We start from the raw sequence: 25700 nt of genomic DNA, 5'->3' as shown, positions 1-25700 counted from the left end.
TACCGGTTCTCCAGAACCTGTCAGAACCTGCTGGATTTCACCCCTAGTGTAAAGGGAAAAAATACTTAAATCTATGTATTGTGAGAAACAGAAGAAGCTCATTCTGAAGCAAAGGACAAAATTGGCTTTATTTTCAAAGACATTGCTATCTTTACAGGCCAGGTCAGGAACTATATCCTATATTACTAGACAAGGCAACTCCAAATGCAATTCTGGGAACCAAATTTAAACAAGACACTATCCGCTGACAGAACATTTCATATAAGGCAGGGGGAAAGAGAAATTCTAAAGCCAACTCTCTTTCAGTCAACTGATGTGCCATGTTAGCAATTGTTTTAAGTTGGTGACTATGTATCTTCCGACCAAAGGCACTTCAAGAATTAATCCTGTGCAACCAGAGAAATGCGTTGTCCCTGTTGATTTTTGTGAAATTATTTTCAAGGTAGCAAGAGGAGAGACAGAATCTCTCCAATAGCCTGTACTGGCTAAATTTCTTTTGACAATAAAAGGGTTGGGTTATGTGGAAGAAGCATGGCATGCATGTGCCAGAAACTGACACACTTGGAATAAGCACAAGCAGCAGAAGCAAAAGGAGAAAACTGGGTAAAATTCATTCTGTCCATTCCTTTTTAATAGCCAAGTTCCATTCCCAGGTGAGATGGTTGTGCTTATCATCATCAGTGAAGAGAGACTTATTGCAGTAGTTTCCTCGGGCCACCAGGCCCTTTGGTGCTTCCTCAATAGGTGTCATGAATTCATATTCTTCTGGCCGTGGCCCATAGCTGCCCACCATGAATACAGCCTTATCCACTAGGAGAGAACAAGCCATAGAAAGACAGTGTATCAGAAGGAAGGACAGAAATAGAATGCAACACAAAACACAAATGATTTTAAAATGCAATACAAACATTTAATGTAATAATGATAGCAGTTTTTCATCGCCTGTATTGAATTCAGATTATATCATCCTTTAGTAGATTTATCAGCAGTTGCTACTGTAACACTCAGAAACCATCCCAGAAAGGAATTTAGAACAAATTTATATTCTCTATATGATAGAAAAGAACAATAGCATCTTCCAAACCTCCAAAATATAGTTTGTAAAAAATGCCCCAAATCCTCCAAGATTATTAAATGTTTCCATATTTCAGTGTTCTCACATAGGTTTTCAACCTCCCTCAATTTTCCTAGCAATCGTTTCTTCAGAATGTCATTAAGGCTTGACTGTTTCAAAGGGTCATGAGAATGGACTTGCTGTGGGTGAAGAACTTCTGGTTTTGAGAATCTGTTTTCTGCTTGATTGTTTCTTTGGGGTGAAGATTTATTGAAACAGTTTTACATTTTTTCTTTTATGTGATTTTTTTGTTGTTGATACAATTTATTGTTTTAAATCTTATTGTAAGCTATGTAATCCTCTTAACAGATTTTTCTGAAGCTTGTATACAGGGAGTGAGTGAGTGAGTGAGTGAGTGAGTGAGGGAGGGAGGGAGGGAGGAGGGAGGAAGGAAGGAAGGACTGACTTGGAATCAATTAAAATTAGGATAGAAGAGACAGCCCAAGTTAACTCAAGTCCTCCAATGTTATACATATAAGAGAATTTTCTCTCTGGTATCTGAGCATACCATATAAATGTCTATAGATAAGGGGGTTCTCAGGCATCTAGCTATATGCCCAGTGTTTACCATGCAAATAGAAATATCAACAGAATAATTTCTGCTCCTGTGGATTGCAGTCTCTGTATTACAGTTTGGACGCAAAGGCTTTCTGCTATATTTGCACTGTACAAAAAGGGAAAGGATCGCTTTATCTACAAAGTGTGAAAGGTGAGTTATTCAGCGCAACCACATCAAGGTCATTTTTGAAAGAACACGAAAGCAAGGCTATGTTTATAGCAGTATCATCTACAGATATTGGAGAGAAGAAAAAAATGATTGCACATATTCACCTTTCACTCCTTTCCGGTAAGTGTTCTGGAGATATTTCAAACCAGATACAATTTCTTTATTTACCTGCAAGAGAAAAACTGCCCATTGAGTGGGGTAAGTCAGTTCAAATTATCAATAGCCTTCCTTTGAAATATGGTAGGGAGAAAACACCATTCTGTAACTAAACTAAACAATTTATTCATTTATTATTTCAGTTTATGAGGCTCCTGTGATTAGGAAACTAATCATCAAAACCTAAATTGAAAATACAGTAAAAGGTAAGTTTAACAACCCAAATCTTCAAACACTCAACCATAGTAGTTCAATTTAAGATTCCTCACAGCAGCTTGAATAAATCATATTAGATCTTCAGCTAGTTTTTAAATTGTGCCAACAAATGAAACTGCCACTATCTCTTTATATTTAGAATTTGAATTAATGTAAGCATCAATGGAAATGAAACGCTACATCCAGCACAATTACTAGCTATGTTTGTCCGATTCTGGTTGCTCTTCTTTAAGAGGAGGAGGCAATAAAGCCGTTTTCAGCAACATAGCCTATCAGTGTGACCACTTCTGCATTTTGCCCAGATGACACTTTCTGTTAAGGGGCCATTTTACATTATAGTGATCAAATAATATTGATATTGATTGTTTCCTGATTGCTTATTGTACCCTATGACTATCATTAAGTGTTGTATCATTAAGGGTTAAATTTGTATCCTATGACTATCATTAAGTGTTGTAAGTGTTGTACCTTGATGAAGGTATCTTTTCTTTTATGTACACTGAGAGCATATGCACCAAGACAAATTCCTTGTGTGTCCAATCACACTTGGCCAATAAAATTCTATTCTATTCTATTCTATTCTATTCTATTCTATTCTATTCTATAAAGCTTTTGGAGAAGGGGAAATTTCTGAACAGATTGTTAATGACCAGCAATTGGATATATTTAGGATTAAATATATTTGGGGGAAAAATCCTAATATATTTTGGGACAATACACTTCTTAATGATATTTGATGCTGATGCACTATTCTGAAATATAGTAATAGATCTGTAACCTAAACAATGATAAAAATTAAGCTAAAACAATAAAAGCCAATTTAAGAAAGGTAATTGAGTTCATGTTTCTTTTTTCTGTTTCTAATTAAGTTGCGCAAGGAAAAAAATAAAAACTTTTTATCAGTTTTGTGGTATTATACTGTAAGAATAATGTATAGTTTCATTTAAATTTATTTTTTCTTTAGTAGAATACAAATAATTAGTCCAGTTAAAGAATTAAAGAATACAAGATTCATTGGAAATACTTTCCTTTCTGCCTGTAGACAATGCAAACTTCTTATTTTGGTTAATGCTTTATTATTTAAATTGACAGCTGTGACATTTATGAACCAGCAATGTACACATTTGCGCTACAAGAGGCTGTAGTGAATATATGCAGAATGGAATAGAATCCAGCTCCAGAAAATTTCTACAGGAAAGTCACTTACTTTGAAGTGGATCTTGACTCTATATTCAGCTCCTTCTTTTAATACAAAGGTCTCTTTCTTCAGAGCCTCAAGGTCCCCTGGAACAGGGAAAATGCCTTAATCAATCAGGTTAAAAGATGTGGAAGAGAACAGCTTTCTTCCCATGGATTCATTTGATTGCTGTACATTGGATTACTATATATATGCATAAGCAGTGATGTGCTGGTACACATTTAATGAAAGGCTCTGCTGACTCCATTGCTACCATACAGCTAGTTACCAAATAGCTGATAGACGTGCTAGGCGTGGTAGCTCAGCTCTGCTCTCAATCAGCTGGCAAAATTTCAGAAAATCAGCTCTCACAGCTCTAGCACTTCATTGCATATAAGCATATCTGGGTTGCAAACATATGTTAGTATTGTGCTTGTTTTTTAACCAGCATGTGGTAGTTTAAAAATAAACAAACAATCAAGAAAATAAATTCCCCTAAAGAATTCTAGAAATTACATGAAAAGAGGAGGCGGTTTCTTAGTTCTATCTCCCTACTCTTCCACTGCAACATAATCTTTTTTCCAAGGAAACAGAAACCACTCTTTTATGTTTAATGTATTAAATATGTTGTTTAGATATACCAAATAAGTATGCAGTAAGTATCTTGCCACTGAACGTGAAATATGAAAGTGCATGCATTAATAAACCAGAAATGTCTATGCCTGTGAATTTGTGCATATGAGCAGACTTGTATCATTCCAATTAACTAAAACAAACCTTTCCACTGGAATCATTCAGGCATCGCTATCAAAGTGTATATTTGTGTAAGTAAAAGCTAAGAGCATTTTCACACAGATTGTAGAATGTATTTATCAACAAACCATTTGTGGATTTGCTTCCCCTGGAGATTTCAGCTACAGAGGAAGCATCTGTGCTTTGCTAAGCCATGACTTCCTCTCTTATCAAGAAGAACCCATATAAGGCAAACTGTGACTATTTCTTGCTGATGTTAAACTCCTGGGAGCACAGACTGTTACTTAAGTATGCAGAAGGAATTATTGCACTGGTGCTGTGCCAACAGTGAAGAGATCTAAGCAGGCAGCCTTCTGGCTATACTTGGAACGCACTAAAAACTTGATCTGTGAGAAGATTGACTATATCCGCTACCACTATATTTTAGTTAATTAGTTCATTTAAATTATGTACTCTCTCAACATACAACTCAGGAGAGTGTATAAGTAAAACAACAATAATGCTATAAAACAGGGGTCTCCAACCTTGGCAACTTTAAGCCTGGAGGACTTCAACTCCCAGAATTCCCCAGCCAATTTTGGGAGTTGAAGTCCACCAGGCTTAAAGTTGCCAAGATTGGAGACCCCTGCTATAAAATATCTATTAGGCCAGAGGCAATTGAACAATCAAAGATAAACTCTCCAGACAGATTCACAAAACCACCTGATCCAGTGCCTGGAAGAAAAACTAGATATTCAAGATCTTACAAAAAGCAGGAAGGATCAGAGCTATCCAGTTTTCATAACATTTCTCAAGAGATATGGAGCATGTCAACTCTGTTAGAGCTTATCAGAAAAGACAGAGATAATCAGAGACAAACTGTTCCACAAATAACTAGGCCCCATTCCATTAAGAGCTTTACCAGTGATAACCAGCACATTGAGATGTGTCCAAAGCCTACTGACAACCAATGCAGGTCAAAAAATAACAGTATAATGTAGGTATACAAAGATGAGCTCGTAATTATCCATGCCATTACATTCTGGACCAACTTGTTATCTTCAGAGTGGATTTCAACGGCAGCCATACACACAAATCCAAAGAAGAGATGATGAAGGCATGAGTGACTATGAGCTGGAAAATATAGATTTCTGCAAAGGGCCTCTCAGTCATGATTTCCACCTTCTCTTCAACAGATGTCATGAGCTTAGAGGTTCCTGGCCTGAACACTGGGTCTGCCTGGCAGAAAGCAACCCCATTCAGAACTAAAAGCGGAAGATCTCCAGGTTCATCAGGCCTCAAAATCTTCAGCCACATGGACTTGTTTAGGATTAAGATTGAATCTGTTCCTCCCATACAGACCCCAGAACCTCCAGACATTGAGTCAATGACTTGAAAATATTGCTTGAGCAACTAGAGGCTAAGATGTATAATTTAATATCATAAGCATATGGGCACTACCTTACCCTATGCCAAAGGATGACATAACCCAAAGCCTCATGAATATGTCATACAGGAGCAGGGAGAGAATTGAGCCATGAAGCACCTCATCCCAAACAGGGATGGAATTCTCCCCCCACCCCTCCATCAACACTAACTGGAACTGGCCCTGGAGGATGGAGGGAAATCATTGTATTTCTCCCAATCCCAGCCCTCTGAGCCAGTCTAGAATTATACCTTGGATATAATGGAATTATATCCATGATGCCAAAGCTGCTCAGAGATTAAGGATAGCCAGAATGGATGCACCACCCCCACTATGCCCATTCTGGTCTCACCACAGGTCATCCACAAGCAACCCAGGACTAATCCAGACAGAAAGATGATCCATTTCTTCCTCTGAAGTTGCAGTCAAATACCTACTCCCCAATCTCACCAAAAAAGATTTGGAAATAGATCAAAAAATACCCAACACTGTAAAGCAATAATTTTTTGAGGAAGGGCAGATTATTGTTACTGTAAGAGCAGAGGGACAACCCCTTTTTCAAGCATTAATCACCCTGAACCAAGCCATATGACATCTCCCAAGAAACCTTGACAAGAATGGATCTAATACTTATAGTTGCACTAAGAGCTCCAAGAACCCTGTCCTCTTCAGATTAACAGGTCAAACTCTTTTGCCATTTTATTCTCCAGAGTTCCTCTGAAAACCAGGCGACCCTCCAGGATTCATGTATAGAGAGAGGCCACATGCAGGGGTGAAATGCTCCTGGATTGGACCAGATCATGTGATCCAGTAGCGATCATGGCCGGTAGTTCGGTGATCTGGTAGCGATGGCAGAGCAAAGCTCCGCCCACCCGCCCTGGTGTCATTACTTCCTGTTTAACCTGGAAGTAATGTGTTTTTTACCTTCTGCGCATGCCCGTGCACTTCCGAACCGGTAAGGAAGGTAAGTAGATTTCACCCCTGGCCACATGTACACATAAAGACCAATCTAATCCTGAAGTCATCCTCTCATTCCAAGAGGAGACTGTTGAATTGGGTATCAGAGCCTTAAGAAGTTCTCCAAGCATTGTCTAAAACCCAGTGAGGTCCATCAGATGCCTGTGGCAGACCAGTGGGTTTCAGAGAGTGCCTGGGGAATTTCTGAAGGTGGACTTGAGCTCCTAAGCCACTTCAGACTCTGCAACCAGCGAAGTTAGAGCACGGTCTTCCAGTACCATAGGTTTAGGAAACTCCAAACCCAGTCAAAGCAATACAGCCACAACAAAGTCAAACACAGGAAGGAGGCTGGCAGCAGCAATAGCAATAACACTTAAGACTTATATACTGCTTCACAGTGCTTTACAGACACTCTAAGCAGTTTACAGAGTCAGCATATTACTCAACAATTTGGGTTCTCATTTTACCCACCTCGGAAGGATGGAAGGCTGAATCAACTTTAAGCCTGGTGAGATTCGAATTGCCAAATCGCAGGCAGGTGGCAGTCAGCAGAAGTAGCCTGCAGTATTGCAGTCTAACCACTGTGCCATTCATTGCAAACAGCAATCCCATTTGTTCTCTGGAACCAAGCTACATAAACAGGATTTCACATCTATTCGTCTGTGGAAAACTATTTCTGAAAGCCACAAGAGATTTCTGGCAGCAGTATCCATCCTCCTATCCCTACGTAGGAGATGTAGCAGGTGCAACACCCCAGGCCCAATTGGTAATATTTCTAAGAGCCCCAATCTCACCCACTAAGTCTCAGTAATACACAGCAGGTTGGCTCTCAGAAGAGCCTTCATTTCAGGCAGACCTGGCATTAAGCTGCTATAGCTTAAACTAAGGACTATTGAGCACATAATATCCAGGCATGGGAGCTAAGCCAAGGAGGCTAAAAAGCAACATCGGTACTAGCCACTAAGTGAACTTTCCCAGAGAGTGGTCTACCCTGTTTCAAGTTGTTCAAACCTTTATTGTCAATGCACAACATGTGTACAATGAGATTGGCTGAGCCTCCCTTAGTACAACCCCCCCCAAACACAATACATCTCAATAACTCACAGTGAAAGAAAATCCCTAACCCAGTAAATCATATTAACAAACACACAGTCCTCTATACATATATGTGCATAACATTACATTATAATATATTGCACCAATATGAGCATGTTGCACGTTGCGCCGGCCCTGCAAGTCTGTCATACTACATACTTATGATGTTATATGGCATTCAGGAGTCTGACAGCCCATGGATAAAAGCTGTTCTTCAGCCTGTTTGTACTACTGGCTATGCTTCTATATCTCCTGCCCGATGGTAGGAGAGTAAAGAGGTACTGATCAGGGTGTGAGTTATCCCTGAGGATTTTCCTCACTCTTCTAAGGCAGCTACCTTATCTCCCTCTACCCTTCCCTACTGAGATGTTGCTGTCTGCACCCACACTCCAATCAAGTCAGCATAATCCAAACCTTGTCTCTTTTTCCCAGTATATGAACTCATCCCATCCAACAACAATGTGTCATCAACTTATTCCAACTAATCCCATTCTAGCTGGTCAACCACCATAGACACAGCACCCATTATAGAATTCTAAAGTTAGAAAGAGCCACAAAAATGCAGCTTTAGAATCTCTAACAGATGGCCATCCAGCCTCTACTTAGTTACCTCCTACACTTTGTTAGTTCTTTTAAAATTTTACTTTAAATTTTTTTTAAAAAAATAGGAATTAACGCATGATGGCTAGAGGAAATAAGAATATTAGGACATTAGATAGGTTAAAAGTCAGAAATCCCCTGTTCAAAACCTCTCCTACCTGAAATCTCAGTAAAAGGGCAATAAGCTTATTTCTAAGATTCATCACACTCTGCTCCCAACCCATCTGCAACTGATATAAATGCTTAAAACACCTTCCTTATAAAGAAAAAAATGGAAGAATTAGTGTTTTTAATTAGTTGTGAGGAAATGCATCTGCTAGAAGTTTATATAATAACATAAACTAGATAAACGGAAAGGTTTACTTTTCTCTCATAATTATTAGACCAACATAATTAAACTGGTTGATAATGGATTCAAGTCACTGCCACAAGAGTTGTTCCTTTCTTGATTGGACTAATTGAGTTTCTAAAATTCACAAGTTCAGTTTTGGACTATTTTTAGATAGTAGTTTAAGGGGAAGAATGATACAGGCCAGGAGGCTACCCACTCCTACTCCTGCCTTAAATTCCCTCCCTCCAACTGTCCAAGAACCTCAAATTCCTTCACGTTATATCACTGAATCACCAGTTGACCTTAAAGTAATCTTCCAGAAGGACTGGGTTGCACTATTTAATACCTCAGAGGTTGCCCATCCCAACTCTACTTAACTCAACATTCACAAAATTAACTTCAAAATGAAGCAAGGCCCAGGAATTCCATTCAACCTGCTATATAATGAGGAGAGAATGTTTCCTACCAGTGAGGTCCATGGTGATTGGTCCTGGAGCAGTGTCACATACAAGAGTAAGTCGAGTGACGGTCACATTTGGAAGTGTTGGGTCTGTGGTGTAGAAAAAGGTTAAAACATTGAGAAACCTGGGGTACTTCCTTGGTTTTTTTAATACAAAATTTATCTTCTTACAGCCTTCATGTGCACAGGAAATTAGCATGTCACTTAATAGCTAATATAAACCTTTTTTCTGACATATTATTAGTTTCAGTCATGCAGGGAAATTCAATTCACTGTTCCCACTCAAACCCTTCGTAGAGGGACAGTAACATTACCTCTCTTCTAGTTTGTTTCTTTAATAAATTTACAAAGCTATCTTATCTCTAACAATTAAAACAGAATAAAAGCACAACCAATAATTAAAAACATAAATAATATGACATGGCATAAAATAGCTGCCAAGAATAAATGTAATCAAATATGTAGCTAGCAGTCAACATAACCAAAAAGTTATATGAATTGCATGAATTATCTTTGCTGAAATATAGACCGGGGCAGTAAATTAATAATGCTTCAGGTTTTGTTCCTAACATCAAGTATTAATAATATAAATATGCCTCAACTAATTTTTTCATCTGCTAAGAAATACACCAATAAATGTCTACCTAGTACTATTGTCAACTTGACTGGAAACTTTACGCCAAAACTTGGCTAGAAGACTCTCTCAGCATTGCTGATTTGATCCTTTTAAACTATGTTCTTACTCCTATGCTGAATAGCAAAGTCCTCCACCCAACTAGGAGGACAGAAGTAGAGTTGCATACTGAAAATAAAATCCATGTCACCTTAAAAGCAACAATGAAAGTTGATCTTCAATTATGGTAAAATATACTCAGATCAACGTAATACAGCCACCTGGAGTCATTTTACCAGTGAGATGGCAGCACAGAATTTAATTAAATAAATAATCACTTCTCTTTCATTTTTAGGATCAAATTTAAGGTTCTCCATCACTGGCAATATTAATTTCATCACACAGCAAATACAAATACTGCCTTCTTTTTCTACCCCAAAAATATGGTTCTTCCAAAGGACCTTTTTCCAGCTGTACCTGCAACCACTGGTGCATCCCCCAGCAAAGACTTCTTGTACTTTGCAAGGCTTTCATCATCTTTGTCCAGCTCCTGTAATTCCTGAAGTGTCTTTTGAGGTGGAGGCTTGTAGTTTAGTTTACCCTCTAGCTCATCATCATCTTCTTCCACATGTACCTCAGGGTCTTTCTCAGTCATGACTGTTGGCTACAGAAGAAATATTTGCCAGTTATTGTAAGGGCACTTAGTAAGGTACTGATTACAAGATTTGGAAATCCTTGCCTGGCTTTCTACTATTAAGAGAACAATTGTGGGAGTGAAGGTCATAGGCACAGCCATTTAAATACTTTTATAAGCAAAAGGATCAAAGACGTTTAACCTGGCAATAGATATTTTGTCAAATTCAGATATCTAGTAGCTGGACTGCTTTTTTCTGTAAGGAGAGATGCCATTTCTAGATGGAAGGATATAATCGCTCTTAACTATTAGACCAAGAAGAGCCACTTTGCTGAATATTCTTCTCACTTGTAATTTGCTCATTCCAGATTCATGACATTGGCTGTATAAAAGAACACAAACTGATCCCCAGAATTTGTCAATCATTCCAGCTCTCAAATACTTTAATGGTGGGGGGCATAGCAAAAAAGAAAGCACCTGATCTGGCCACTGAAACAGCCACTGATATTCCAGTCTTCCCAAAAGAGATTTAATCAAAAACTACAGCAAGATAATTTTTAAACGATATCCTCTCTTTCTGTTTACACACACATGCATATATGCACACATATATGTAAAATGCTATACATGCTGAGTTCTCTTAACAAAGCCAATATAAGCTATCAAATATAACCATTTTAAGAGGTGTGGACTCTAATTCCCAGAATTCCCTAGCCAGCATTTTCCAGGTTGAGAAATACTATACTAGATTCACAAGGTCAGCTCATAAGGTAAGACTGCCTCTAACCTCTGGACTCTCATCACCAGTTCTTTCCCTTTACCATTCATGCCTACATATATCAACAGAAACAGCAGCAGATCTCAACTGCTGCTGTAAAAGCTTGATCATATTTCTTGACATCTATCTTTCTGCTACAGGGACACTGCTCTCTGTGAAAGTACAGATTCTGGAATATGAGCTATTCACCCTCATCTTGCACAGCAAACCTGAATGCATACTGAGGCATCTTTCCCAATCTGGTATCTCCAGATGTGTGGAATTTCAATTCCTACATGCCTGGAATTTCATACTGGCTGAGAACTCTGGAGAAGGATGCTAATGTGAGTTTGTACTGATATACTTCTTACAATATACTCACCTTTTCTCTATGACATAAATCTAAACAGAGTCATACATGAGGATTCACCTTGCGTGCAACAACCAAGAGCTCGAATTAACAAGCCAAACATTTACAGGCTAAGGACTGCAACTAGACTCAGTCACATTTTAAAATATATGATGATATGCTAGACTTGAAGTTCTTGAGCAGAAAAATAAGTACATACATAACCTTATTATTTGTATCAGTAACAAAATATTTCACACTGCTTCCCCAATGACCAGCAAATCCTCCAACTAAAGAACCTCTTTGTGTCACATTGACAAAGACAAATAGACCTTCAGAAGCCATAGCAGCCACATTACTACACAATAGTTATTTCAAACCTTCATTGACATGACAGCAATAGAAATAAATCTGAATAGTTCATGCAATACCATACAGAGATTTACATCAAAAACAGACAATGAAGGAAAATACCTGAATGAAGCTTATTAACAATTTTTTTAAAGCTGATCAGTCCAACTGCAAATATCATGTAATTTTCCAACTGCACAACATTTAAAATAGCTGTTGTCTGTGTGGTGACCAGGTCCCCTTCTTATGCAGGAAGGAAACATGTGCCTTGTTCCTATGACAACCCATGCCCTGGCTACAGACTCCAAGAGCTACCACAATCTGTAACACTGAAAGTTCTCTGAAATTGGGGGAAGCAAGAAAAAATTCAGTCAGCAATATGCTTAAGAAGGACTTAAAATGAAACTCCCTTTTCAGCACCAGAAGAATCAGTCTGCTGTTAGGTTCTTGGGCAAGGAAGGATAAACAAAATACAAAGTAAAGACCATAAAAAGCTGAGTAGAAAATTATTGCTAATCCCTGGGACACAGTATCATGTTGCTCTTGTTTTTAATCTGAGTTCTTGAACAATTACAATGGAAGAGGCATATGAACATCAAGAACAGACGTTCTGTTCTAATATCCTCCAACCTCACACATTCCAGGTGCATCAGGGTTGCCAAAATCCATGTGTGCAATGATAAAGAATGGCATACATTTTTGCTAACCTTTCATGGCCTTGCATGGATAACAGAAATAATAAATAAAGGTACAATATGGCAGGCAGCCTATTTTGCTGAGAAGAACAAAATGTATTTATTTGAATTTGAATTTGTGCAAGCAGTAGGCGTGCGTGTGTGCTGCTGCCAGTCAGAAAACCTTTTGGCTCTATTGCAGTGGTCCGCAACCTTTCTGGCTTTGCAGTCCAGGGTTAAGCCCCCTGCTCTATTGCATGTGGATATTTTTCAGTGCAGATCATAACTTGAATTATGGCTACTTTAATGCAAGGGTTATTCTTGAACCATACTAAGTTGGTTTATTTGAATCCTTAATTTGTCATATTCAAGCAATACAAGCTAACTAATCTAAGATACAAGTAAAATTCTCAAACCTGCAGGTAAATACAAATTCAGCAACCTAGAAGATGCTAAAAGTAGTAATTCAATAGCAACTGTTTGGACCTCAGATTCGTTATCCACATATGATAGTAGCTAACTTAGTATAAAACTCCAACCATTATAATCCTCCAGCTTTACCTTAAATGAACATCACAGCAATAAAATACTTTTTTCCCATTCAAATAAACCTATTATGGTCTTATGGCTTGCTGTTGTTCTGGTCTCATAAAATTATAAATCTGAGATCTCACATAAGTCAGTTTTATGTTATAGTCCGAAGTCAGTTTATAAAGAACTCATTTTTTAATTGTAAGAACAAAATAAAGGGATTGGCTCCTGGTTCAGAAGATATGCAAATGAAGTTCCTGTTAATCTGAAGCAGATACTGAAAGAGAGAGGGGATTGTAGTCATTAAAATGTAAAGAATGACAAAAAATATTAAGAAATTAATTGTGTGTCAGATAGTGCAGATAGTTGTGATCTCATTTCAATTATGGAGGATTTTGGGACAGCTGATACAAGCAGGGTACCCTGGGATCTCTTTGGGTCAGATTGCATCCAAGCATGGCTAAGTACTGATAGGGTTTAGGATTTAAGTAATGATATGGATTGCTCATAGCCAATTATTATGAAGGAAACAATCTCTTAAATTAGAAAGTCTGGAGTAACATGCAAACTAGTTAGCATTTGGAAACGAGTAAACAAACATAACCTGAAAGTTTATAGATTTTCAGTAACTGTTGGTTACAAAAATTACTTTAAAAAAAAATATTGAACAGTTACTGCAAAAAAGGAGGAGCATGGAGCTAAATAGGAAGAAAAAAGTAGCAGTTTCACATATAGCAGTTTCTCAAGAAGAGTGAATTCATCCTTTCCCTTTAATTCAGGGGTCTCCAACCTTGGGCCCTTTAAGACTTGTGGACTTCAACTCCCAGAATTCCTCAGCCAGCAAAGCTCTGGGAGTTGAAGTCCACAAGTCTTAAAGGGACCAAGGTTGGAGACCCCTGCTTTAATTAGAATTCCTTAAATTAAAAGTACAACAAAAGAACAGTAAAATTCTCATGCTTCTTGTCATTGCTATATAATTAGCAATATTATGGGGGGAAAAACTACCCTATGTCCCAGAAATTACACCTCTACTACTTATCTGATTTAGCAATTATTGTATCTAGGAAGCTCTGGAAGGTTTCTATTTGTGTAAAGCTTCAAAATATGCAGGCTGCTTATTACAAGAATATATTTTAGTATGATTTCCTGTGCACCCAGCCATTAATGCATTTGCTTATAATCTACAAAGCATATGTAAATTGTAGAGCTGATAAAATTACTTCTTCCTCCCAAGAAAGTTGACCACACCTTGCATATAGCAGCAGTCCTTTTTAAAATAAGGAACAGAATCTTTCCAGATGAGATACTTGGGTTATCGGACTTTTCATTAGCACTTTGATGAACTTTTATAATCATTCTTTGGTGTAAACTATAGCCGTACCACTTTCCACCTCTGTTATGAGCTTCCTGATTATGCTCTTCTTACATTTCTGCTTTAAATATTAAATTTTGGAATTCATTAAGCCAAGAGAAGGGAAACAAGAGTTTATATAGATTAATTAAGTATATATGGTTTTTCTCTTGACCAATTATTCTTAATGGTGAATATCTAAATTCCTCATTCTGTATTGTGAGGGCCTTGGACAGAATACATGTTCTTAGAAGTGTTACAAATCAATCCAAAATCCACATACTTGTCCTGTAACTAACATCTGTGAACTGTCAGGAGTCAGCACATCTCCTAAGCTACAGAAGTTAAAATGTTCCACAGAAGACAGTGTCTTTACTGTCAGTCAATAAGCCCAGTTAAGGAGCTTGCACCATCACCTTCCTCCCGATTACATGCTCTTAAGCTTATTATGTCATCAGAGCTTATATTAGTTGCCATGTGGACATAGAATTAAATCATTGTTGGTAGTCATAAATTACGGTACATGTTATCCAAAAATGCAATTGCTTCAGATTTGGTTGTCACTCCATGCCAGGCATGAAGAGAAAGAAGGATGAGAAGGCAGCATGCACTTGCTAACCAGCCACGTTGGTTAAGAATACCATAGGAAGTCAGCCACACCCTTAACTCATTGCAGCCAACAAGCAGCTACTGCTTCCTGCCTGAAATTGAGCTAAGAATGGGCAATAAATTGTCAAGTTTCTCAGCCTCTACTAGGTTATTCGTTCTGATGCTTCCCGGGACCTTGGTGACTGCAGGTCTAATGGCAGTCGCAGCTCCAAATATCCAAAGGTCAGCAGGCCACCTATCATTAGCCCACGCTAATGTTCAGTGAATATCTATAATATAATGGGGGTAGTGGGGGAAAAGAAACATTCAGTCTATTGGTTTGACGGAACAGGATGCGCAATGGATTTTTTTCTCCGTGGGCAAAGACTGCTCCTTTCCCCTCCCCTCCCCCTCAAATTGTGGAGCGGGCAAAATTCATCAGTTTTCTTGCAGCAAAGACGCCAAGCAGAGCCTTCTACAGCCTTCCTTCGGCCGTCTCTCCAAGAAGTGACCCCCACCCCCACCCCACAAGCAGCGGATTGTGCTGAAGCTTTCCCTGCATTGCAGAGCCATCGCCCTGAAGACGCTGCTCCTCCTAACCTCCCCCCTCCCCTTCGCTCTAGAGTAGAGCCACCTTTTCTGCCCCGTTTCCCCGGTTTAAGGGAACCCTTCCGGGGGGCTTCAACAGCCTCTCCCCATCTGCAGCGCTGGGCCACCTCGCTTTTCGGTTTCTTCTTCCACTTGCCCTGCTCGTACTTACTTGCTGGTGGCTGCGTCCGGGGATCCTTTCTGTCTCAGCTTTGGCAGTTAAAAGCAGGAAGGAAGTTGGTTAAAAAAAAATAATAATCATTTGCAAAAAATCCGACTCGAAGAGGAAGCTGCGGCGTTGCTAGTTCTTCTATCGCACACAGTTTATTTAGAGCCCCTCTGTTCTGGGCACACATACACACAAAATACAAGAAAGCATAAAAGATGTGTAGGAATTTAGCACCCACCCCCCTCCTAGAAGAATGAAATATTCTAGGAAATATTTTAAAAAGCAGAATATTATACCTTCCTGGATGAGAAATGGAGAAACATATTTTAAAGACAAAGGAGATCCCTGCAACTTCCTGACTCCCCCCCACCTTTGTCAATGGGCCATTAAAAGCCTCAGCTAAGCTCACTCATTCTCCCCACCTTTGTCAATGGGCAATTAAGGCTTCAACCAAGCTCACTCAATCCCCCCATGATTTGCAACACAATACAACTGAAACTCACCACATGGCAAGGCTCAAGCAAGCTTGAGAGACAGCCAGCAAGGCTAGCTAAGACCCCACCCCTGGGAGTCTGACAACCAATCAGGATACTCTTCCTGTGCCCCAGAAAGGTCAAAGCTCAGAAAAATCATAAAACCAGGAGCACACAGGATCTCAGCCCTTTTCTGTTCAGGAACTCAAGCCATGTGATCCTGACCACCATTAAACCATCTTTCCAAGCAGCCTCCATGTTTCCAGTGTCTTTGTCCCCACTTGGAACTGAACCCAGATGGATATTTCTTCCAACAATTGGCGACCCAGATGGGACTCCAAGCTAACCTAACCAATGGACCTGGCCCAGGTAAGCCTCCCTTGCTAGCAGCAGACCCATTGAGTCTGTGGGTAAGTTTTCCTGGACCTTGGCCATTTGGAACTAGGTTTTAAAGGGGTTTTGAGTGTTGAGCTCAAAGACTGCTTGGAAAGAAGGTGAGTACCTCTAAATTTTAATTTTAAGCATGGAAAAGCATGGGAAATATGTGTATGCCTGCATGTGTGTGAATGAGAGAGCCCTGCTCCCAATCACAGCTGGATCTTGCATCCTCTGTGCATTTCCTAACCGCAGAAAGACCAAAAGTCTGGAGAGCATGGGGGTTTTGCCAGAGCACAGGACCTTCTGTTAGGGAAGGAAGAAGTGTGTGTGTGGGATTCCACCTAAGGAAACAGTCTGATTCCACCTCTTTGAGCAACCTCTAGCCGCACCTCTGCCTACTGCTAGCTCCACCGAGCCGTGACCGGTAGGATAGAGAAAGCAAGGGGGGGAAGCCAAACGTGGAACTTTGTGTTTATTAGGAACGGAAGCCGAGCGAGAGGAAAGTAAGTGTGAATGAAGCAATTAAGAGAGTAAAAAAAGAAAAAAAGGAGAAAAAAAAGGAAGCAGGAGATCTGCTTGGGGCCCTGGATGCCCGGAGGCTGCCAGTACTGCCTGGTATGCTAAAAAGGAAGCAGGAAGCAGTGTTGAAGAGGTGCTCGTACCTACTGGCAGGGCAGTAGGTCCTCTGGGATCACCTTTTTTTGATCCAAACTGGAAGCTCCCTTAACAGGAAGGTGCCCATACTTCGACAGAAGGGAGTCGAAGTCCTTCCCAGAACTTTTTTTTCTGAAAATTGTAGGAGGATCCACCCGGCTAGGCCAAAGTGAAAAATAAAACCTCACATCGGAGAGGGAAACATGGGAAGCAGTAGCTCGAGGGTGGAGGGAAATCCCCTGGAAAACCTGCTGGGGGCCTGGAGTGCCCGGAGGCTGCCAGTTTTACCTGGTATGCGGAAAAAGAAATTGAGGAAATTGTGTAATAAAGATGAGAATAGGAAACAAATTTGGCTAAATAAAGGTACTTAAAAGAAAAGGGAAATATATAAATAGGAATGTTTGGGTTTTTGTTTTGTTTGTTTGTTTGTTTGTCTCTTTCTCTGTCTTCTATGGAACCACGTGGTCTGTCTGTTAAGATTTGTGCCTTCCCTAATTTAACTGAGATTTATGGCGGGAATGATCAGTGTGTGTAAATCTCAGAGTTTTGTTTTTCTCTCTGCCCTCCTTGTTTTTATGTGTGTATGTCTGTCTTTGTGGGCCCTTGAAGTAATTGTAACTGTAAAATGTATCTGATCTCTAGAGACAAGAATTTTAAATTGTTAGGGAAAAACAAAAACAAAAGGTTGAAGCAATAAAATAGGGAAAAGAGAGAGAGAGAAAAAAGAAAGAAAGCCTTTGCCCTATATTCGTGTGGCCACAAAATAGGGTACAGAACTTTTCATTTCTGCTTTTTTCTCCTCCTCTTTATCTTAAAGTAACAACTCAAGTTTATAAGGAAACATTTTAAGTTCACTTACAAGATAAGTTTATGAGGAAACGTTTTAAGTTCACTTACAAGAGAAAAAAAAATATTCAGTCTTGCATTTACTGTGTGTTTAAATGATTTTACTTGTTCATCCTCTTCCTGAAGCATGTGAATCCAGTTTTTCTTTCTCATCAGTTGTTGAAACTGCATTTTGTTGAAACTGCATTATCTTTTAGTAACTGCAATATTGATGTGTTGTTTCTTTTCAAACTCTGCCTGCAAGATATCTACCCCCCCTTTAATCCTGTTACAATGCCTTTCCTGAGAAGATTACCCACAAAAGTGGGGAGGAGATCCTGTTCTAATGTCTTTCAGCCCTGAAAAGATGACTCTGCAACTGTGGAAGCAGAGCACATGGTTCAGATGCTGCCCCAGAGGAGACCTTCCATTTGTTGGAGCCAGGAATTGAGTTTGAATCCAGCCCCCACTGAAAGTCATCACAGCAACCAGATTGGAGCAGACCTTTCCAAACCTGACTGACCAACAAGCATGCCACCCAAAAGATATGAAAGAAAGGACCCTGAGATGTACAAGTAAAGACTAAAGACTCTTTTCAATTCCCAGAAGACAACTGGAAAGACTATGGGGAGGTGGAAATTCATTGTAAGGTTTTCTGTCTTGTCTCATTTACATTGTAATCAGTCTAAAGTACTCATGTAAGGATTGTATTTGAGTGGCTACCACAGCAAGTTCTGAACACGTTAGATTTTTGTCTGGTGGGAGGAAATATGTCCAAAATGTTTGTATTGCCTGTATTGTAAAGTAGCTGCATACACAGGCACACACAGAGAGACACACCATTCAGAATTAGTCTATTCCTTCACTTACCTCCACACAAGACTTTTAGGTTGATTTTGCTCTGTGGCACTAAAAGCCCAAGGAGTCAGATCTCCTGCTAATTCCATGGGGAGGGCATCCCCTCAGGCAATTCCTCTCTTGAAGAGATAGCAGAAAGTGATATCCAAAACCCAAGCCCTGACTATGACTCACAAATGATGCTGCCCAGTTGCCCAGTAAAGCAAGATATGTTGCACTGGTGGTCTCATGAGTAGAAGTCCCAGGGCTCATTGTGTGTAATTTAAAAAAAGAAAGGAAAAAGCCTGGATTGCACACTGAATAACCTCAATTTGGACTAAAAAAAATCTTGGATAGACTAAAGTAAGAGCTAGGGCAGGTTCAGTAACCAACCCTTGGAAATGAGCAGCCTGTAATTTAAAGGAAAACCATGGCTGTGAAAATTTTGGGATGTGTGCTTGCTTGACCTGACTGGAAGCTCACAGAAAGTGATATCTAACAGCTGAAATTAATTGGCATAGAAAATTGGATACTGTAAAATTCTTACCAGAACTTTTCCCCTGGCTGCTAGACCTTCATGGTTGAAAGCTTTTGGGAACCACTGAAGGAATCTTTTTCTGTTGTCTCTATCAATGGCTTCCTTTGCATCAGGAAAATTAAAAGCACCCACTGATTTGATCAATTTTAATTTTTGCCAAGAGCATGTTTCAAAACTCACGTTTTGAAAAAAAAAAAAAAGTAGGGATTGTAGGAATTTAGCACCCACCCACCTCCTAGAAGAATGAAATATTCTAGGAAATATTTTAAAAAGCAGAATATTATACCTTCCTGGATGAGAAATGGAGAAACATATTTTAAAGACAAAGGAGCTCCTGCAACTTCCTGACTCCCCCACCTTTGTCAATGGGCCATTAAAAGCCTCAGCTAAGCTCACTCATTCTCCCCACCTTTGTCAATGGGCAATTAAGGCTTCAACCAAGCTCACTCAATCCCCCCATGATTTGCAACACAATACAACTGAAACTCACCACATGGCAAGGCTCAAGCAAGCTTGAGAGACAGCCAGCAAGGCTAGCTAAGACCCCCACCCCCTGGGAGTCTGACAACCAATCAGGATACTCTTCCTGTGCCCCAGAAAGGTCAAAGCTCAGAAAAATCATAAAACCAGGGAGCACACAGGATCTCGGGCCCCTTTTCTGTTCAGGAACTCAAGCCATGTGATCCTGACCACCATTAAACCATCTTTCCAAGCAGCCTCCATGTTTCCAGTGTCTTTGTCCCCACTTGGAACTGAACCCAGATGGATATTTCTTCCAACAGATGATTAGCTGTATATGTGAACTCCTTAAGTATCCTCGCTTGTGGTCCTTAGGAATTCGTGCGTTATTCCCTCTTGCTTATATGTATGCATTTCTTCGATATGTAGATCTTGGAAACTGTACAAGCAATGATAGGTGCCTTAGATGATATTTATGTCTGGCTGTGATGTTACCGAGGTTTCTAAAGGATGCTATTTCTGAGGCGGGGAAAATCACACAGCTCATTTTTCATTCTCTCCATTTAAAAAGTCAGCTAGTGTTTCATTTTTATGCCATCTGGATGTTCTGCCTTCACTATAATCACACACCTGAATCAGAAGCATTAGGTATTTGGGGAGGAGAGCTGTATTTTTTATTAAATCCTAACACAATAGGAAAATTATTTTATTTGTATATGTATCTATATGCAACTTCTTGTATCTATATGAATTTGTTTTGCAAAAATCTATAGAATCTTAATTATTTTATTTCAGCAATGCCCAGTCATGTATGCTTTCATTCTGAATAAAATTTGAAAACAGGAAAATTATTGCTGAAAGGCCTGGTAAATACATCCCCCAAAAGTAAATCTGCTATTAATTGCTGTGAGATAGAAACTTTTCATTGAGATCAAGTGACACCAGAAATTCCTTATAGAGGTGAGTCCAAATTTTTTCCTTAAGAAAAAAAAATGGACATCTGTAATGCTGTACAGCCTAACAATCTGGGTATTGATTCATAAGTCCTATTTCTTGGATCTTATTGAGAAGAATAAACTTATCATGTACAGATTAAAGCCATGATGGAATACTTCCATTTCTTGACTGAAACAATCTTAGATTGTTTTTTATCCTATCAGTATTAATGTTTTGACCCCAAGCCAATAGCATCCAATGGCAGCCAAGAAATGTATAAACTTAAGATCTGCTACCCATTATACGTTGAAACAGAAATCAGGGAAACAGCACTGTGTGAAAGGATCGATCCCTGCGGCACCCACAAGTGAGGCGCCTCGGGGCCGACCTCTGCCCCCTGTCAACACCGACTGCGACGGTCGGAGAGATAGGAGGAGAACCACCGATAAGCGGTGCCTCCACTCCCAATCCCTCCAACCGGGCGCAGCAGGATACCATGGTCGATGGTATCGAAAGCCGCTGAGAGGTCTAATAGGACCAGGGCAGAGGAACAACCCCTATCCTGGCCTCAGAGATCATCCACCAACGCGACCAAAGCCGTCTCCGTGCTGTAACCGGGCGGAAACCGGACTGGAGCAGGTCTAGATAGACAGTTTCATCCAGGTGTAAGGAAACTGATATGCCACCATACTCTCAACAACCTTCGCGCGGCGGGTTGGAGACCGGACGATAATTACCTAAAACAGCGGGTCAGGAAGGCTTCTTGAGGAGGGCCTCACCACCGCCTCTTTCAAGGCGGCGGAAAGACACCCTCCACCAAAGAAGCGCTCGTAATCGCCTGGAGCCAGCCTCGTGTCACCTCCTGCGTGGCCAGCACCAACCAGGAGGGGCACGGGTCCAGTAAACATGTGGTGGCATTCAGCCTCCCCAACAACCTGTCCATGTCCTCGGGAGCAACAGGGTCAAACTCATCCCATAAAATGTCACCAAGACCACCCTCAGCCGTCTCACCCGTATCACCGCAATCTTGGTCCAAACCATCCCGAAGCTGAACGATTTTATCGTATAGATAACCGTTAAACTCCTCAGCACGTCCCTGCAACGGGTCATCCCGCTTCCCCTGGTGTAGGATGGAGGCGGGTCACCAAACAGGGCGGCTGGGCGGTTATCTGCCGATGCAATGAGGTAGGAGGCGTAGCTACGCCTCGCTTCCCTCAATGCCACTAGGTAAGTCCTAGTATAGGACTTCACTAGTGTCCGATCAGCTTCTGAACGGCTAGACCTCCAGGAACTCTCTAGGTGTCTTCTCCGGCTTCATCCTCTCAGCTCCTCGGAGAACCAAGGGCGGTTGGGACCTGCGCGGGTCAGAGGCCGCAAAGGCACGACCGGTCTAAGGCCCCGCGCGGCCCGTTCCCAGGCCGCAACAAGTTCCTCAACCGAGCCGTGAGCCAGACTCTCAGGAAATGGCCCAAGCTCCGTCCGGAACCCCTCCGGGTCCATCAGGCGCCTGGGGCCGGAACCAGCGTGTCGGCTCCGTCTCCCTGCGGTGGTGAATGGCGGTCAGAAAGTCCAGGCGAAGAAGAGAGTGATCTGACCATGACAAAGGTTCAATGACTATTTTCCTTTAAGTCCAGATCTCTCAACCACTGTCCAGAGACAAAAATCAAGTCCAGCGTGCCACCCCAATGTGAGTAGGGCCATCAACTACTTGGGTCAGGTCCAAGGCCGTCATGGAAGCCATGAACTCCCGAGCTGCTGTCGATGACGAGCGGACGATGGCAAGTTAAAGTCCCCATGACTAAAAGTCTGGGGTCTCCACTGCCACCCGGCCAGCACCTCCAGGAGCTCGGGCAGGGCAGCTGTCACGCAGCAAGGAGCCAGGTGCGTGATCAGCAAACCCATCTGGCACCTATGACCCCATCTCACAAGAGGATTCGCACCCGGCAATCTGAGGTACAGTGGTCTCCCTCGGCTCTAGGCTCTCTCTAATCACAACCGCCACCCCCACCCCTACCCTGGGCCTCGGCTGATGAAATGCACGGAAACCCGGTGGGCACATCTCAACAAGGGCACACCCCTTCCGTGCCCAACCAGGTTTCCGTGCGCCTATAAGGTCCATGGCGCCCCCTGGATAAGGTCGTATATTAGGGGCCTTATTAACTACGGACCGTGCGTTGCATAACATCAGCCGAAGGCCCAGGCTCTGGGGTCTTGACCATCCGAGGCAGGAAAAGGGCGGGGATCGGGCGCGACCGCTTGCACACATCGGGCGCGCCCCAGAACGATATGATCCCCCTTCCGCCATATCTGCCCCTCCCACTTACCGTGGAAATCAGGCCACCCTCACCAACAGGAACGCAATCTCCCCCCCTAACCTCCGAACCTATTAAAAAACCGTCACGAGCACGTGGAAGGACTGGGTCCCCTCCCCCCCGGCTACCCCCAACGCCCGCCTCAACCCTCCCACCCCTCCCCGACGGGTTCTCTCCCCCACCCGCCAAATCCCTCCCCCCCACCCTCCCCTTAAAATTCCCATTAAAATTCCCCTTAAAAAATCTATTAAAACAATTAATTAAAAAACCCCTGAGTCTCCTGTTTTTGGCATGCCATCTCTCGGGGTTCCAAAACCCGTCCTCAAGATGGCCCCTCGATAGCGTGGAGGGCCAAACCCGTGAGAGAGGGGAATCTCGCAGGGCAAGAAGGTCAGCCGCAGTAAATGTCCGCATGCTAAAAGTCCGGCAAGTAGACCCATCCTGGACCTGTCACGATGGAAATTGACACACCAGTAGTTCCGGGTGAAAGACAGACGAAATATAGTTCTTAGGCGGTAGATGAAAAACCGCCATGAGTAAATCAGAGCACCAACCCCTCCTATCCCGAGGGGTGGACTATGGACGAGGAAATGGGGGAAAAGGTAAAGTCCTACAATAGTCCAGCTAGGATTGTCCAGGACCCGTCTCAATTCACCCCACTGGGGCCAAAGATCTTAAAAAAGTCCCCTTGTAGCCGGCCCTTAGGCGTCCTCTAAAATGATGGAAAAAAGGCGCCCGCTTGGCCGTGATCGTCCTTCAAGATGACAAAGAGGACGGGCACGTGCCTAATGGCCAGCTACTCCACCGACGAGACGCCTCTCTCCCAAAATCCGGGGGGGGGCAAAGGACTCAAAAAAGCCCCCACAGACAGCCATCGACGCCCTCAAGATGGTAGGGAGGGCGTCCCCTAGGCCCGTGGATAACCTTCAGAGTGGCAAAGAAGGTGACCACCGGGCCTCTTCATGGTCGCTAAGCCAGGCCGCCAGCTGAAGTAGGCCACTCACCCGCCGGGCCTGCTGGGTCATGCCACCGCGAGACCCAGCCGCCCACCGACAGGCTAGGCCCCCACCAGGCCGGTCCGGCCAGGCCGCCACCATCGCTGCCACCACCGGAGGGAGAGGGCTCCAAGGCTCCTCCAGGAGCAACGCCAGGCCAGGCCGCCGCCGCCGAAAACTCGACCGCCGCCGCCGCCGTTGGAAAAGGCCCCCACCTCCGACACCGCAGACCAAGGGGCGAAGAGGAGAGGCTCTAAAGCCCTTCCTAGGGCAGAGCTAAGCGAGGCCGCCGCTGCAGCCACCGAAAAGCGCCGCCGCCGCCGCCGCTGGAAAATGCCAGGCCGCCGCCGGTCTTATCGCCGCCGGGGGGAGGGGGAATGCTCCGGGACTCCTCCCGAAGGAACCCGGGGGCGCCCCGCTTCGTTTCGCCCATCCTCCGATCCGTCGTACTGTCCTCTACCCGGGCGGGGGGTCAAAGCTGTCCAAAAGACCCCCCCCGACCCGGTCGGGTCCAAGATAGGCCCGTCGCCGTCACAGCTGTTCAGCGGCGCGGCGCCATCTTGGACATGCGCATTCTATGCACACAGGATGGTATGACCTGTTCAAAAAATAATGATTTATCCAGTATATCAGGGGTGTCCAAACTTTTTTGAGTGAGGGCCAAATACAGAAAAATAAGCAAAGGCCCGGGCCACGGGGGGGGGGGGGTTATTTTGGGGTGTGGCTTGGTGGTCATGTGACTGGTGGGCGTGGCTAACTGCTCATGTGACTGAGTGGATGTGGCTATGGGCATAGAAACTACTCAGAGGGCTAAAAAAAGTAATTTTTGACCAGTCCTCACACTTATGACCATCCTCACATTTATGCCCATTGCAGCATTTTTAACAACCATATCACTCATTTCACAACTGCTTCTCTTCACCACGGTTACAAGATAGGGTGCAAAATGTAAAGATAGTTGTAGGTGTGAGGACCAGTCAAAAGTGTGAGGACAGGTCAAAAATAACTTTTCAGCCCTCTGAGTAGTCCCTATGCACAAAATGCTGCAACAGGCATAAATGATGACCGGTCATAAGTGTGAGGACTGGTCAAAAGTGCGATATAGTTTTGTCTGGAGACATTCTGCACACTTCCCCCACCAACGCTGTTCGGCCCTCGCCGCCTCACCTGTTTCTCGATGCGGTCTTCTTCTTTTCCGCCAGAGTCCCAGCTGCTTTCTATCAGTCTGCAGGGTGCAAAACTGTCACACTGGGAGATCCTGCAGCATGCAAAGAAGCCCCAAGGGTCCCTCGGTTTGGGCACAGGTTTGGGAGCAGAGCCCCAAAGGGCTTTGAAGCTGCTCGAGGGCAGCTGGGGCCCATGTACAGAGTGCACAATAGCCTCAAGCCACAAGAGTTTTGCAGCCAGCCAGTCCTTCTCAGAGGCAGACAAAATGAAACAGAAACAAGCCAAGCGGGTGAGAGACACCTTCAAAGGCAAACAAACAAACAAACTTCCCTTTTGGGAAGAGGCAGCGCTGTGCTAGGAAGGCCGGCTGTTCTCCCCCTCCGAGGGCCTTGTGGGTCAGCCAGGAGGCTTTGGCCCATTGGAGGAACGACCTGGCAATGCCCATGGGCCACAGGGCCCACCAGCCGCCCAAGCTGCCTTGGGCCCAAAAGACTCTTTGCGAGGAAGGGCTTCATCCCCCTTGGGCATCC

The 25700-nt window shown here is 42.6% G+C and overlaps 2 protein-coding genes across 4 annotated transcripts in view; one reads left to right on the top strand and one right to left on the bottom strand.

Annotated features, from left to right (window-relative positions):
- Positions 1-109: 109 nt before the first annotated feature.
- Positions 110-15756, bottom strand: ARHGDIB (Rho GDP dissociation inhibitor beta). Of its 2 annotated transcripts, none has more exons than XM_058191798.1 (6): positions 15600-15756; positions 10082-10268; positions 8998-9081; positions 3421-3497; positions 1946-2009; positions 110-810 (listed from the first exon to the last, which is right to left on the bottom strand). In XM_058191798.1, exons 2-6 carry the CDS (start codon positions 10257-10259, stop codon positions 611-613), a joined length of 603 nt encoding a protein of 200 aa, XP_058047781.1. In that variant the 5' UTR covers positions 10260-10268; positions 15600-15756; the 3' UTR covers positions 110-610. The 2 variants fall into 2 exon arrangements, with proteins under 2 accessions (XP_058047781.1, XP_058047782.1); XM_058191799.1 differs by lacking the exon at positions 15600-15756 and adding an exon at positions 11819-11961.
- PDE6H (phosphodiesterase 6H) overlaps positions 2024-25700 on the top strand; it is a 37817-nt gene continuing 14140 nt past the window's right edge. The window contains exon 1 of one of the 2 annotated variants that reach the window (XM_058191806.1): positions 2024-2203. The gene's annotated coding sequence lies outside the window, so the exon portion shown is untranslated. Of the gene's footprint in view, positions 2204-13810; positions 15083-25700 lie in introns of those variants that run through there. The other variant, XM_058191805.1, reaches the window with a different exon arrangement.

Source organism: Ahaetulla prasina, chromosome 7 (genome assembly GCF_028640845.1).
Source record: "Ahaetulla prasina isolate Xishuangbanna chromosome 7, ASM2864084v1, whole genome shotgun sequence".
Taxonomy (NCBI): domain Eukaryota; kingdom Metazoa; phylum Chordata; class Lepidosauria; order Squamata; family Colubridae; genus Ahaetulla; species Ahaetulla prasina.
This window is presented reverse-complemented; position numbering and strand designations above follow the sequence as displayed.

Excerpts from the sequence above, each read along its gene's own strand:
- ARHGDIB (XM_058191798.1), bottom strand. The coding sequence starts at position 10,259 with ATGACTGAGAAAGACCCTGAGGTACATGTGGAAGAAGATGATGATGAG. Across the intron at positions 9,082-10,081 it reads GGATGCACCAGTGGTTGCAG|ACCCAACACTTCCAAATGTG; the intron begins GTACAGCTGGAA and ends TCTACACCACAG. Across the intron at positions 2,010-3,420 it reads GAGTCAAGATCCACTTCAAA|GTAAATAAAGAAATTGTATC; the intron begins GTAAGTGACTTT and ends TTTCTCTTGCAG.